The sequence below is a fragment of the Syngnathoides biaculeatus genome, chromosome 12 (genome assembly GCF_019802595.1).
Source record: "Syngnathoides biaculeatus isolate LvHL_M chromosome 12, ASM1980259v1, whole genome shotgun sequence".
NCBI lineage: Eukaryota > Metazoa > Chordata > Actinopteri > Syngnathiformes > Syngnathidae > Syngnathoides > Syngnathoides biaculeatus.
In genome coordinates, this window is record NC_084651.1 from 11,091,362 (window position 1) to 11,106,364 (window position 15,003).

The 15,003-nt window shown below is 42.6% G+C and overlaps 1 protein-coding gene across 5 annotated transcripts in view; it reads right to left on the reverse strand.

The window, feature by feature from the left end:
• Window positions 1-12,491: 12,491 nt before the first annotated feature.
• lrmda (leucine rich melanocyte differentiation associated) overlaps window positions 12,492-15,003 on the reverse strand; it is a 286,581-nt gene continuing 284,069 nt past the window's right edge. For 4 of the 5 annotated variants that reach the window (XM_061836953.1, XM_061836950.1, XM_061836954.1 and 1 more), the window contains one exon: window positions 12,492-13,790. In XM_061836953.1, the coding sequence (XP_061692937.1) occupies window positions 13,662-13,790 (129 nt within the window). In that variant the 3' untranslated portion in view covers window positions 12,492-13,661. The remainder of the gene's footprint in view (window positions 13,791-15,003) is intronic. The other variant, XM_061836952.1, reaches the window with a different exon arrangement.

A 15,003-nucleotide genomic window follows, 5' to 3' on the forward strand; every position in this document is an offset into this window, starting at 1 on the left:
AAATTATGAAAGGGAAGTCAATTTCCAACATTAAAAAATGTGATAATTATGCCAAGACAAGAAAGAGATAGAAATCCAATGTGATAAAATGCAAATAAGGACAAAACTACTGTCTCGGAAAATCCGTTTCTGACATTAAATTAATTCCATCCCTCCATCACTCATCCTCCACCCCACCATCCATCTCATCCGTCTATCTTTCCGTCCCTCCAACTCTCCGTTCTTCTAATCTTCCCTCTCTATCCCTCCATCTCTAATCCCCTCACCACCTATCTCTCATCCCTTGTATCCCACCATATCTCATCCCTGCATTCCTTCAGCTGTCCATCCCTCTATCACTCATCCCTCATTTCTCTCTCCTTCAGTCTCTGTCACTCCTTTCCTCTCTCTCTCATTCCTCCATCACCCCATCCCTAAAACCCATCACTCCATTCTTTTATCTCAATCTGTGACATCCCCATCTCTCCTTCCCTTCATATCTCATCCCTCCATCTCTCCATATCTCATCCCTCTATCATTCCATTTTCCATCCCTCCATCTCTCATCCCTCTATCATTCCATTTTCCATCCCTCCATCTCTCATCCCTCGATCATTCCAACTTATATCCCTCCATCTCTCCATCCCTCCATCTCTCATCCCTCTATTGTTCCATTTTCTATCCCTCCATCTCTCATCCTATCATCCCATCTATATCTTCATCACTCATCCCTCCATCTTTCCATCCCTCTATATCTCATTCTTCATTCTTTCCATTCCTTGAACTCCATATTTTCATCCCTCCATCTCTCATCCCTCTATCATTCCATCTTCTGTCCCTCCATCTTTCATCCCTCCATCTCTCCATCCCTTTATTGCTGATTCCTCCATCTTTCCATTCCCCGATTTCCATATTTTCATCCCTCCATCTTTCATCCCTCTATCATTCAATTTCCAATCCCTCCATCTCTCATGCCTCTATCATTCCATTTTATATCCCTACATCTCAACATCCCTCCACATCTCATCCCTCCATCTCTCCATCCCCATCTCTCATCCCTCCATTCCTCCATATCTCATCACTCCATCTCTCCATCCCTCCATATCTCATCCCTCTATCATTCCATTTTCCATCCTTCCATATCTCATCCCTCTATCATTCCATTTTCCATCCCTCCATCTCTCATCCCTTGATCATTCCATTTTATATCCCTCCATGTCTCATCTCTCCGTCCCTTCATCTCTCATCCCTCCATCTCTCCATCCTCTATCTCATGCCTCTATCATTCCATTTTCCATCCCTCCATCTCTCATCCCTCTATCATTCCATTTTCCATCCCTCCATATCTCATCCCTTGATTATTCCATCTATATCTTCATCTCTCATCCCTCCATCTTTCCATCACACCATATCTCATTACTCCATCTTTCCATTCCTTGATCTAAATATTTTCATCCTGCCATCTCTCATCCCTCTATCATTCCATTTTTCATCCCTCCATCTTTCATCCCGCCATGTCTCCATCCCTTCATCTCTCTACCCTCCATCTATCCATCCCCCCAGATCTCATCCTTCCATTTTTCCATTCCTCAACTTCCATATTTTCATCCCTCCATCTCTCATCCCTCTGTCATTCCATTTTCCATTCCTCGATCTCTCATCCCTCTATCATTCAATTTTTCATCCCTCCATATCTCATTCCTCCATCTCTCATTCCTTCATCTTTCATCCCTCCATCTCTCCATCCCTCCAGATCCCATGCCTCTCTCTATCAATTTTCCATCCCTCTATCTCTCATCCCTCTATCATTCCATTTTCCATCCCTCCACCTCTCCATCCCACCAGCTCTCATCCCTCTATCATTCCAATTTCCATCCCTCCATCTCTAATCCCTCTATAATTCCATCTCTCCATCCCTTCATCTCTCATCCCTCTATCAATCCATTCTCTATACCTCCATCTTTCATCCCTCCATCACTCATCACTCTATCATTCCATTTTCCATCTCTCCATCCCTCCATATCTGATCCCTCTATCATTCCATTTTCCATCCCTCCATCTCTCATCCCTTGATCATTCCATTTTATATTCCTCCATCCCTCCATATCTAATCTCTCCGTCCCTTCATCTCTCATCCCTCCATCTCTCCATCCCTCTATATCTCATCCCTCTATCATTCCATTTTCCATCCCTCCATCTCTCATCCCTCTATCATTCCATTTTCCATCCCTCCATATCTCATCCCTTGATTATTCCATCTATATCTTCATCTCTCATCCCTCCATCTTTCCATCACTCCATATCTCATCACTCCATCTTTCCATTCCTTGATCTAAATATTTTCATCCCTGCATCTCTCATCCCTCTATCATTCCATTTTTTATCCCTCCATCTTTCATCCTGCCATCTCTCCATCCCTTCATCTCTCTACCCTCCATCTATCCATCCCTCCAGATCTTATCCTTCCATTTTTCCATTCCTCGATTTCCATATTTTCATCCCTCCCTCTCTCATCCCTCTGTCATTCCATTTTCCATCCCTCCATCTCTCATCCTCGATCTGGAGGGATGGAGAGATGGAGGGATGAAAGATGGAGGGATAGAAGATGGAATGATAGAGGGATGAGAGATGGAGGGAGGAAAATATGGAAAATTAGGAATGGAAAAATGGATGGATGAGATTTGGAGGATGGAGAAATGGAGGGATGAGAGATGAAGGGATGGAGAGATGGAGGGATGGAGAGGAGGGATGAAAGATGGAGGGATAGAAGATGGAATGATAGAGGGATGAGAGGTGGAAGGTTGAAAATATGGAAATCGGGGAATGGAAAGATGGAAGGATGAGAGATGAAGGGATGGAGAGATGGAGGGATGAGAGATGGAGAGATGGAGGGATGCAAGATGGAGGAATAGAAGATGGAATGATAGAGGGATGAGAGATGGAGGGATGGAAAATGGAATGATCGAGGGATGAGATGGAGGGATGGAAAATGAAATGATAGAGGGATGAGATGGAGGATTGATAATATGGAAATCAGGTTATGGAAAGATGGAAGGATGAGAGATGAAGGGATTGAGATATGGAGGGATGAGAGATGGAGGGATGGAAAATGGAATGATAGAGGGATGAGAGATGGAGAGATGAAAATATGGAAATCAGGGAATGGAAAGATGGAATGATGAGAGATGGCGTGATGAAAGATGGAGGGATAGAATATGGAATGATAGAGGGATGAGAGATGGAGGGATGAAAATATGTCAATCGGGGAATGGAAAGATGGAAGAATGAGAGATGAAGGGATGGAGACATGGAGGGATGAAAGATGGAGGGATAGAAGATGGAATGATAGAGGGATGCAAGATGGAGGGATGAAGTATGGAAATCAAGGAATGGAAAATGGCAGGATTAGATCTGCAGGGATGGAGAGATGGAGGGATGAAAGATGGAGGGATAGAAGATGGAATGATAGAGGGATGAGAGATGGCGGGAGGAAAATATGGAGATCAAGGTATGGAAAGATGGAGGGATGAGATATGGATGGATAGAAGATGGAATGAAAGGGATGAGAAATGGAGCGATGGAAAATGGGATGATAGAGGGATGAGAGATGGAGGGATGGAGGCATAGAAGATGGAATGATAGAGGGATGAGAGATGGAGGGATGGAAAATGGAATGATAGAGGGATGAGAGATGGAGGGATCAAAATATGGAAGTCAGGGACTGGAAAGATGGAGGGATGAGAGATGAGGGGATGGAGAAATGGAGGGATGAAAGATCGAGGAATGAAAGATGGCAGGAAAGAAGATGGAATGATAGAGGGATGTGAGATGGAGGGATGACAATATGGAAATCAACAAATGGAAAAATGGAAGGATTAGATCTGGAGGGATGGAGGGATGAAAGATGGAGGGATAGAAGATGGAATGATAGAGGGATGAGAGATGGAGGGAGGAAAATATGGAAAATGAGGAATGGAAAAATGGATGGATGAGATTTGGAGGGATGGAGAAATGGAGGGATGAGAGATGAAGGGATGGAGAGATGGAGGGATAGAAGATGGAATGATAGAGGGATGAGAGGTGGAGGGATGAAAATATGGAGATCGAGGAATGGAAAGATGGAGGGATGAGATATGGAGGGATGGAAAGATGGAGGGATGAGAGATGAAGATATAGATGGAATGATAGAGGGATGAGAATTGGAGGGATGAAAATATGGACATAAAGAAATGAAAAGATAGAGGTATAGAAGATGGAATGATAGAGGGATGAGAGGTGGAGGGATGAAAATATGGAGATCGAGGAATGGAAAGATGGAGGGATGAGATACGGAGGGATGGAAAGATGGAGGGATGAGAGATGAAGATATAGATGGAATGATAGAGGGATGAGAATTGGAGGGATGAAAATATGGACATAAAGAAATGAAAAGATAGAGGTATAGAAGATGGAATGATAGAGGGATGAGAGATGGAGGAATGAATATATGGAGATTGAGGAATGGAAAGATGGAGGGATGAGTGGAATGCAGGGATGAGAGATGGAGAAATGGAGAGACCGTGTCGCAACTTATTTCAACCCGGACTGGTCTAAACTCAGTCACAAAAAAAGAATTTGGTGATTGTTTCAAATTTCATTAACCGCATAGAAGAAAAGAAAAACAAAGTCAAAGTCTTTTTTTTCTCTTTTTCTTTTGATGGTCATTCCAGAGTTCCCCACACTTTGTCACGCACACGATAAATGTCAGCGTATCCTGGGATGTGCGCTCAAATGTTTGATTGATGAAGTCAAGCATGTCAAATCAACGGCTGCCGCTTGGTGTCCCGTTAACGCCGTCGACGCCTTCGCGGCCTCAGGGCGCAAACATAAACATGCAAACATTACACGGGCGCCTCATCGCGCGATTGCAATTTGCGCAGCCGTCCTGCCAAGTTGTGTGTCTCGTTGTTGGAAACAACAAGCTTGTGTAATTGTAAAAAAAGACAGCATCTGATTTCATATTCATATGTTCACGTGCAACGTTTGAAGGACCTAAAAAAAAAATACTTGACATATATAAGAAACTAGGTGCACGGTGGCCGCGCCCCTGACAAAAGTCAACCGAGCAGAAATATGTCTCATAAAAATGATGTTATTGGGTGAGTAAATCTTGATTGAAAGAAAACATTTGGATTATAAGTGGAAAACAGTGTTGTTATCAAAACAGGAGTAAACAATTAATTGTCATATTACACCAGTCATGAAAATATTATTGCATAAATAAAGTTATCACATTGATTTAAAAGTCTGCATTTTGTGGGGGTATGAAGTCTTTTTGTTACAAGCCAGGTAACAAGTCACAATTTTAAGATGCTGAAATCATATTAAAACGAAGTCTTTTTGTTGCTCATTTTTAATTACAAGTATCTAGTTCCAACATGCAGTTGTAATAACATATTTAAACAAATTGTCAAAAATAAAGTTGGAATTTCACAAGAATCAAGTCATCATTTTCCAGAAAAAGGTCAACATTTTTTGAGAATTGTCATGCCTGACACTGACAATAATTTATATTCATTAGCCCCTCAGGATGCTCACATTAATTATGCTAACAGAGGTTATTGAAGTGCTTGATTCAACGATAGCAATGCTGGTCCAATAAGTGACACAATAATTATAAAATGGCAAAATGGCTCATCAAAAAAAAAAAAAAAAGAATTGTATTGGTAGAACATCATTAGAAAGGAATTGTAAGTGGACAAGAATAAAATTACAATATCACAAGGGAAAATGCCTTATTTATTTTTGCGAAGAAATATAATTTTATGACAGCTAACTTGAAATATTACAGGAAGGAAATCGACATTTTAAAAAATATATCTTAATTACAAGTCTTAAGACTACAATAGTTGAATTGTAAAAATATTCATAATTGTATGAAAATGAATGGAAAGATGGAGGGATGCGAGATGTAGGGATGAATTTTTATGAGAAAAAAATCAAATTATACCAAAATAAATGGAAAAGTCACAATTGTACGAGATGAGATATACTGACAGACTACAGTGTAATAATTTTTTTTTTATAAGTGTGTTATAGACTTCATAATGAAATAAAAAAATACTTAATATTGCAACGCCAAAATAGTCATAAAAAAAGAAAGAATATTTTGAGACTAAAGTCACAATGTCAGAAATCTTAATATGAGGACATTTTTTAAAATTAATTAAAATATTCCAGCAGATCAAAAAAAGCACTTGAGATGACTAAAATTTTCACATTGTCAAAATAACAGATAAAAGTTACAATTTTGGAGAACAAAGCATCACAAACAAATCAATATTTCGAAGGATAAAGTTGTACATGCCAAAAATGACATTCCTCAATAATGAATTTGTAACGACTCGAAAATTTGGAAATGTATTTGTAAAGAAATCATTTAATGTCAAAAAATTCCAATATTCTCACTTATAATGTCTTGGGATGAGCAAGGTAATATGCAAAAATTGGGGTCATGTGACGCGCTCATCAAATGAACCACAAACGCACACGAAAAAAAACAACATCAAAGGTTTTCTATCTCATGTACGCATTCAATGCGATTCTTTTGGCATCGTTATTATTTCTCCTTGTTCACGGAATTCTAATAGACATGCCAAGCACTGATTTTGTGAAAACGCGCTCTCAAGCCACTTGCCGGCGCCGTCGCACGCACCGCAACCTTGCGACTGGCAGGGTGTCGATTATTGGCATCAGGGCCACCTGCGTGGCCTCCAGATACGCGTGACCCATTTCACGGTGCATTAAGAGGCCTGAACGTGTGCTGAGCTCACTTTATTTGCCAGGCGGAGTTTAGCGACAGTTCGTTTCATTTTCTTAATGGTTGGGGGGATGGGGGGGGGGGTCCATCCATCCATCCATCCATTATCTGGCCGCTTATTCTAACAGGGTGTCTGCTATCTTTGGACAGGAGCTGGGGTACACCCTGAAACGGTTGCCAGCTAAACAAACAACAATTTTCACTCACAATCACACCCAAGAGCAAGAATCTCTAATTTATGCATGTTTGGGGGCTGAAGGAGGAAACCAGAGTACCCGGAAAAAACCCAGTGAAGGACCAAGAGAACATCCAAACCAAACTCCATACAGGGAGGGCCAGGATTTGAAACCCAGTCCACAGAACTGTGAGGCATACACAGCATTCTGAATGAGCTGCAGCTGTTTTATGCTTTTCTGGGGTTCAGAAGACCATTACGATGGTCAAGTCTACCTGAGATAAAGGCTTGGATAAACTTCTCCTGGTCTGCACATCTTCATAAAGTCAGGTCGAAATCTACCGGAACACCAAGGCTTCGGACCTGGTCTGTCACGAACCACTGGTGCGGGGACAGACCCAAATGCAGGAGTCCAACACGAGGACCCGATGTCAGACGTGGTTTTTATTTTAGAAGCGGGTCGATATCAAAGAGCAATCCAAAACAAGGCAGAGGCACAAAAACGCTAGGCTAGGCAGGATCCAAAAAGACATTCAGCAAGGTCCGATGACTATGGACTTAAGAGGACGGGATAACCAAGGTGCACAGAATCGCTGTGACGAGGATAGCTCAACACTACACTTACTCTCAGTGGTGGAGAATCCAACTGGCAGTGAACGCAACGCACTGACACAAGGCAACAAACTGGCAACGTCAGTGGCAAAACTCCAAACTTAAAGACATGGTCTACTTAGAGTCCACATGGAAAACAGCTGTGGCCAGTGACAGGTGTCAGAGGTGACACTGGCCAGTGCAGTGGTCAGGCCACACCCCTCTTGGCCATGGTCCACCCTTGCTGGTCTTTGGATTTAAAGATAATTACTGATAGCAACCCTCTTTTCTTGATTGGGAAAAACAATTCTCAGTGTTGTTGTGGTTTACTTGAGAAATTGTTTTGGCTCAGTCAGTTCTTCATCTGGAGAAACTGCTAAATGGTTTAAATTAAAGTGGGCTCATCGCACAGGGGAGGAGAACCCTTGGAATGGCCCTCGAACGGCTGGAGCGACTGCAAGTGCCAGGAAAGGTTTCGGGATCCCCATATCGAAGGTCTGGACGTCCATGCTGACCCCACGGAAACAGAACAAAACAGATGGAAGCATATTCACACGTAATTCCTCGTGTAAAAACAAATCCCTGCAGCGGAAACAACATATCCACTCGCGATGGAAGCACGCCGACGCCGACTCTCACCTGCCGCCATTGATCGGCAACCTCGCATTCCCAGGAATTTTTCCATTTTTTTTTCTCCCAGCGAGTGATGCGGCGTCGTCGATCAATATTTCTACTGACGGATAAGCTTTCGCAACCTTTACGGATATCGGCGGAGATCGATTACTTGCGCCTAATTGTCTTTGCATTCTCCGATGGAGTTATCTTTTGTTTAAAAAAAAAAGCATATGACATTTGAAGAGCCTGGAGGTTGTGTCACATGACTCCTTTAAGGAAAAAGGTCAGAGAAAGCAGATTCGTTATCGTCCGCAACATTTTCTTTGGGGCACCATCTGAACGGACCGTGTTCTATTTCCATATAAAAAGCCATTTAATTATAGGGGGATGAAGACGCTTGTTCTCCTTATCAGAGGAAATGATAAGGGAGAGGCAAAGTGAAAGTCCATTTTGACGTAATTGGCAGTGGAATTATTTATGACATTAATTGCCACATTATCGACTGGCTGTCAGCTCGCGTGTCAGTGCGTCCATCTTTCTTAGCGCAAGCGGACCGCTCAGCCCGAGGCCGCCTGACAAGCTAATTAGAACGGCGCAGAACACCCCCCGCGAGCCCGACAACCCTCGGTCACCAACCAATGACAAATGGTTCTCGGCTCCGACCAGCATGGAAAGCGTCTATGTACACCCCCCTCCCCATCCCCAAAACAAAGTAAATGCCATTAAAAAAAAATATGACACCCCCCCCCCCAAAAAAAAACTTTTGGATGAAAATAAAAATACAAATCCAGGAAACAAAACAACAATAATAAGAAGAAAACAGTTCTGGAATCTAATTTTAAAAAATTAAGGTTAAATTAAAAACCCAGAAAATCTCAGTATTTGAAAGAGGAAAAAACTCAATTATATAAAACCGAGAAAAGCATTGTTTTTCAGATGAATCCATTTTTTTAAATCATTAAAGCCAAAAACAAAAGTATTTTTTCCAATTATTTTTATCGTAAAAAAAAAAAAAAACTCGCAAGGGCAAAAAAAAAAAATCCATAAAACAATTTTTCAAATGTTTTTCATTTTTTTCTTTGCCGTTACCAAATCTGGTGTTTTTATTGAATTATTATTTGAATTATTCGTGAGAGTGAGCGAGATACTCCGCTATTAGTGGCCGTTGTCACTCCTTAAGACGAGTCCCCTTTCTTCCTACGGCTCCTTGTATATTTGCATTAGCTGATGTCAATCAGCCATCATGGCTGCGGGCTTTGAAACGCTGTGACGGGATGATTGGCCTTTAGTGATTGTGACAGCAAGGAGAAGAGCGTGCCTTTTGGAGGGGTGGGGTGGGGATGGGGGGTGAATCACGCACAGCCTCCACTTGCATTCTAACTGTGAAAATACACATACGGAGTAAATAAGCATAGGCCGGAGGCGTCTACTGTAAATGTGTGTCCGTGTCATGTGATGTGTCATTTTTCCTGTCAAGCCAATTTACGTCCTTGCAGTCGAGATCTCCCCCCATCGACATTGACATTTTATGTTTGAATGGAAAAGTGAATAATGCACCGGTGACCGCGACTCAATCACCGTATTTTCCGCACTATCAGGCGCACCGCAATATAAGGCGCACCTTCATTGAATGGCCCATTTTAAGACTTTTTCATATATAAGGCGCATAGAATAGACGCTACAGTAGAGGCTGGCGTTAAGTTATGCATCCATTAGATGGAGTTGCATTAAAGGCTCAATATTGATCCATATATAACGCGCACCGGATTATAAGGCGCACCATTGGCTTTTGAGAAAATTAAAGGCTTTTAAAGGCTACCTTATAGTGCGGAATATACGGTACTGTACTGATAGCACAGATCGGCATCAGGCCTCCTCGCCTGTAGTTGGCGCTGTATTGCAATGCTTTGACATGTGCGAGAAAGAACAGTCTTTGATTACAATTAGCTGTCATTGTGTTAAGTGAATCAGTATCAGTGTACGCTATTAGTGAGTATTTGGCTGATAAAAAGTGCTATTGAACATCCCTACTGTCATTTAAAGTTACGCGGACCAACTCAGACATATTTGGTTCACCTTCAGATAGAAGAAGTACAGTAACCTCTAAGTGTTAACAAAACTTTGGCCCAAAAGCTACTACTGTAGTAAAAGTAAATTCACAAAATTTCGATGAACAGTGAAATGCCGGGCTTTTTTGATTCTTGTAACTAAAAAATAGGACAACACTCAACGCCACTGAGTCGCACTCATGCTCAGACAGTCAACGGAAATGTCAAAGTTCACGCACTCTTGTGTGCGTCTTCAGTTTGAAATGCTGAAGCGGTTGCGTGGTCATCCCCGGCGACGTACACGCCGACTTCCCACAGGAGCCCGTGTGACCGTATTCCGGCTGACATGTCGTTCAGGAGCGTGGTCACTAGTGGCAGCGTTTCAAAATGACAAGGTTTATTTGTCTGCGTTGTGATATGCTCACAGGAAACTGGGAGTGACAGCCCGAGGAGGCAGGAAGAAGAGAGGCGCACACACACACATGCACGATACAAATGTCATCCTTCCCCTGGCTGCGGCGTGCGTCCAGCCATCCTGGTGAAAAGAGCAGACATTTAAAAGTTTGTGACATGTGTCACGGGCGCTGCCATTGAGCCAGTGCCAGTGACGGAGCTGGAATTGACAGCTGCTGAGCCACCGGAGCTTGGCTGGAGGACACACCGAGTTTGGTGGGTGTCACTTCCCATCCTCGTCAGTGGCGCGTTTGGGCTCGCGAGCTGCCACGCTCCGGCGCAAAACGGATCTCGGGAACGGGTGCCGGTGCCGCCGCGCCTCGACGTACGTGGCATTACGGCTGGTAGATGGATTTAGGTAGAAGAGATGCGTGTTTATCTGCGGGCTGTTGCCTCCTTGACCCTGAACTCTGCATTACTGCTGCTGGCTGCCTGGGAACTTCCTTCTTAAGCAAAAAATAGCATGCTACTTCATCAGAATAGATCAGTGACATTCTGCATTAGAAGCCCTGGAGGCTCCTTTGCTAGACCTCCTGTCTTTGTGTGTCTGTGTGTGTTATGATTAGACCATTCAGTCAGTTTGGTCCAAAAGTATTTGGACAATGCCTTTAAAGGGCTACTGTCATGAAATTGATGATTTTTAGAATGTTACTAATGAAAAAGCGCCAGCCCATGTGTTTTTTCAACACAAAACATGATTTTGACATATACAGCTTTTTCTAACTAGCCATGAAAATCCTCTCAAAGGATTTGTTTCGAGAAGAAGCAGGAAGTGACGTAAAGGACAGCGGCGCCCCCAAGTGAACTCGTTTGTTTCCATTGGTTTTACCTGCGGGAAGCTAGCTCGTTGTTCCTTCGTGTTAGCCGAAATGCCGGCTCGTTGCATTGCTGGACATTGCTTGAACACTCGGGAGAATGGAATTACCCTACATAAGTTTGCAAGAGACCTGGTTCGTTGTGAAAAATGGATTGCACAGGTGCAGAGGACGAGAGCTTTGTGGGTTCCGAATGACAGGTAGGTGTGTAAACAGCTACTAAAAAAATAATAGTTTGGGGCGGACCACGTAATCGGTCTCTCATAACATAACGAAAGAAATATGAAAAATGTCGATGTACGCATCGGACGGCAGCGCGGACGACGGCGAATCTGAAGAACCCATCCAAGAATGCCTCACTCAGCTGCGTGCGCGCAGTAATGCGCCCCGGCTCGACGGCGTTCATCGAGTACTGCGGCGGCTAGGAACATCCCCCTCAAAGCAGCACGGCTCGGCTCCATTATATGCCACCACGGCGCCGAAAATCAGCCACAATGGCTGAGGCGTCGCGTTCGGCGATCACGGCTTCTGTAAAGGCACACTGGCAGATGAGGCAAACGCACTTCGAAAATGACATAGTGGAAAAAAGACTCCACGTCACATTCTGTATAAAAGTGATACGTTTTTGTCTTCTTTACTCCAGCATCCATACTCATCTTTGATAAGATTTCTTAAGCGAGAACTTAAAATCGGGAGGAACTCGCTGACTAGCGTCTTTTCCTGCAAATGTCATTGTTAGCACATGCGTGGTGAGCTAAAGGTCAGAAAAATACTGCTGATGTCTTTTTTTTTCTCGCGGCACGCCGTCGGAATCAACCAAAACTGGTTCACGATCGATCGACGCATTGAGCTCAACTGCCCTATAAATTGCATGATCCAAACATGTCACAACATGTTTTTAGTCTGTAGATCAGAGGTTCTCAAACTTTTAAAATACTTGGCTTGTGACCAACATTAAAATATTATAATACAAAAAGCTTACAGTTTCATCAAAAACCAGACAGATGTTTGCACAGTTTGAACATTTAATCTCGTGATTCTTTCTTATACCACAACAGAGAAACCGGAAACCCGAGCGCCCGGCAGGTGGTACTCCTAGCACACTTTGATAATCACTACTTTCGATGACAATTTGATAAGACCTGAGCATTAAATTTAAAGTGACATTTGAATCAGACCAGCCAGGTCATGTCAGTAATCAGCAATATACTCTAACATTGGCAGCATGCCTAATATTAAATGCCCTAGCGGTAACGCAGATGTTAAAATAATGTCAACACTGTATAGATATACTATGTGGAATGAGTATTACATTGGAGCCAAGTGTCTTGGCTTAATTTAAGTGTCTATTAAAATGAATCACAAGGCAACGTAAGCAATCGCTGTATCGGAATACTGGTTGAAAACAGACTTTGAAATTGCGGCAGGGGAAAAAAATAAAATGTAAATGGTTAATAGATTAAAATAATGACCAAATGTTTTGTGCCATTAGGAATGGGGAATTTGTCAGACTGGAAATATGATGAACATGATTTTGAGTAACTTTAACAATTGGAGTGTAAATCAACAGTTTAAAATGCTTTTTCAAAAGGGGTATTACAATAAGGTGTTGTGTTGTACGAAACGTGGTCAGAAATGACATTGGAAAATTACAGTTCACTGTCTGAAAGCAGTGGAATCTAAATACATGTATTTATTAAAACGTATTTCATTAATAAAGAGGGACAGTCTTCAGCCATCTATCATAAGGAAGACTAGTAACCAACCATCAAAAAAGACTGCAATAATCTCCAACATTTCACAACGTCGGAGTGCTTTATATTGTCTGTGTGTGTGTGTGTGTGTGTGTGTGTGTGTGTGTGTGTGTGTGTAGGATGTGCCCGTGTCAGGTCTCAGGTGTGTGACCGTCACCCCTTTCACCCTTGATTAGTGGCAGCAGTGGATGGGTGATCCATCATGGCTGTCAGACCGAGACACGCAATAAGTTGGACCTGTTTGTCACTGTGTGTGTGTTTGTGTGGTGTGTGTGTGTGTCTGTGTGCACACGCAGAAGGGAGGCACAGAACTCACCACTACGATCTTCAAACATCTTTTTTGTTGCAAAGTCAAAGTAATTATTTGATTGAAGTCCATTATCCTCATCAGCAGAATGTACGTAACCAAATAAGGACGTTCGCTCTTTTACTATCAGCCATGTTCTCTAAGGTCTCTTTTGTTCCTGGACCTGACGGCGCCATCAAAGCTGGTCGTTCCGGATGAATCTGTTGCCTTCGGAATGCTTGCCGTAGTAGATGTAGCGGCACTTGGCAAAGACTCCTGAAAAACACCAACGGACATGGATCAAGTACAATCATAAGCGCAGCAATCATGACAATAATGCATTACTCTTATATTGTGTTTTTGTGGGCACTTTATTCATTCACTCAGTCACACTCTTGTGGTAGCAAGCAAGCTGTCCTGGGGGCAGTCTGATGGAAGCGTGGCTGCCATTCTGCGCCTACGGCCCCTCCGACCAGCACCAAACATTCAATTACATTCGTTGGTAGGCGATGTGGGTTAAATGTCTTGCCTGGAGACACAGCAACGACACACTCGAGCATACGAACTGCAGGGTGTACACTTGACCTCTGTGTCACGCCACCCACGAATGCAAAGAAAAAAAAAAAAGGAAAACTGAAACCTCAATCATTCTAAGTAATGCTAACGCAAGTCTTCATGGTTTATGCCACAAATCCTGCTTTCCTGATTGAAAGTTGGAACTGTATCCTCATTCGTTTGTATTTCAGTCCCAGTTGATTAATCGTTGGATGTAATAACTGTCAATCCGGATGTCTCGCAAAACATTTGAAAAAAAATACCTCCCTGCTATTTTATAATCATCCGCGATTGTATTCACTCAGCCGTCACATATTACACCTCTTCCTGTTAGATTATTTTGAAATTAATCTCTGCCTTCGTGGAGGGCTTCACTGCACTATGGTGGCATTTTAGTGACTATCAATTTGACGATGGAAATACAGTGAAGAAAAGAAGTATTTGAACACCCTGCTATATTGCAAATTCTCCAATTTAGAAAACATGGTGGGGTCTGAAATTTTCATTGTAGGTCCATGTCCACTGTGAGACAGATGATCTAAAAAGAAAAATGCACAAATCACAATTTAGGATCTTTTTAAATGATTTATTTGTGTGATACAGCTACAAATAAGTATTTGAACACCTGGCTATCAGCTACAATTCTGACCCTAAAAGACCTGTTAGTCCGCCTTTAAAAGTCCACCTCCACTCCATGTATTATCCTGAATCAGATGCACTTGTCTGAGGTCGTTAGCTGCATAAAGACACCTGTCCACCCCGTACAATCAGTAAGACCCAAACTTGGAACATGGCCAAGACCAAACACACCAGAGATAAAATTGTCCAACTCCACACGCCTGGAAAGGGCTATGCAGAAATTGCCAAGCAGCTTGGTGAAAAAAGGTCCACTGTTGGAGCAATCATTAGAAAATGGAAGACAGTCAATCTCAAT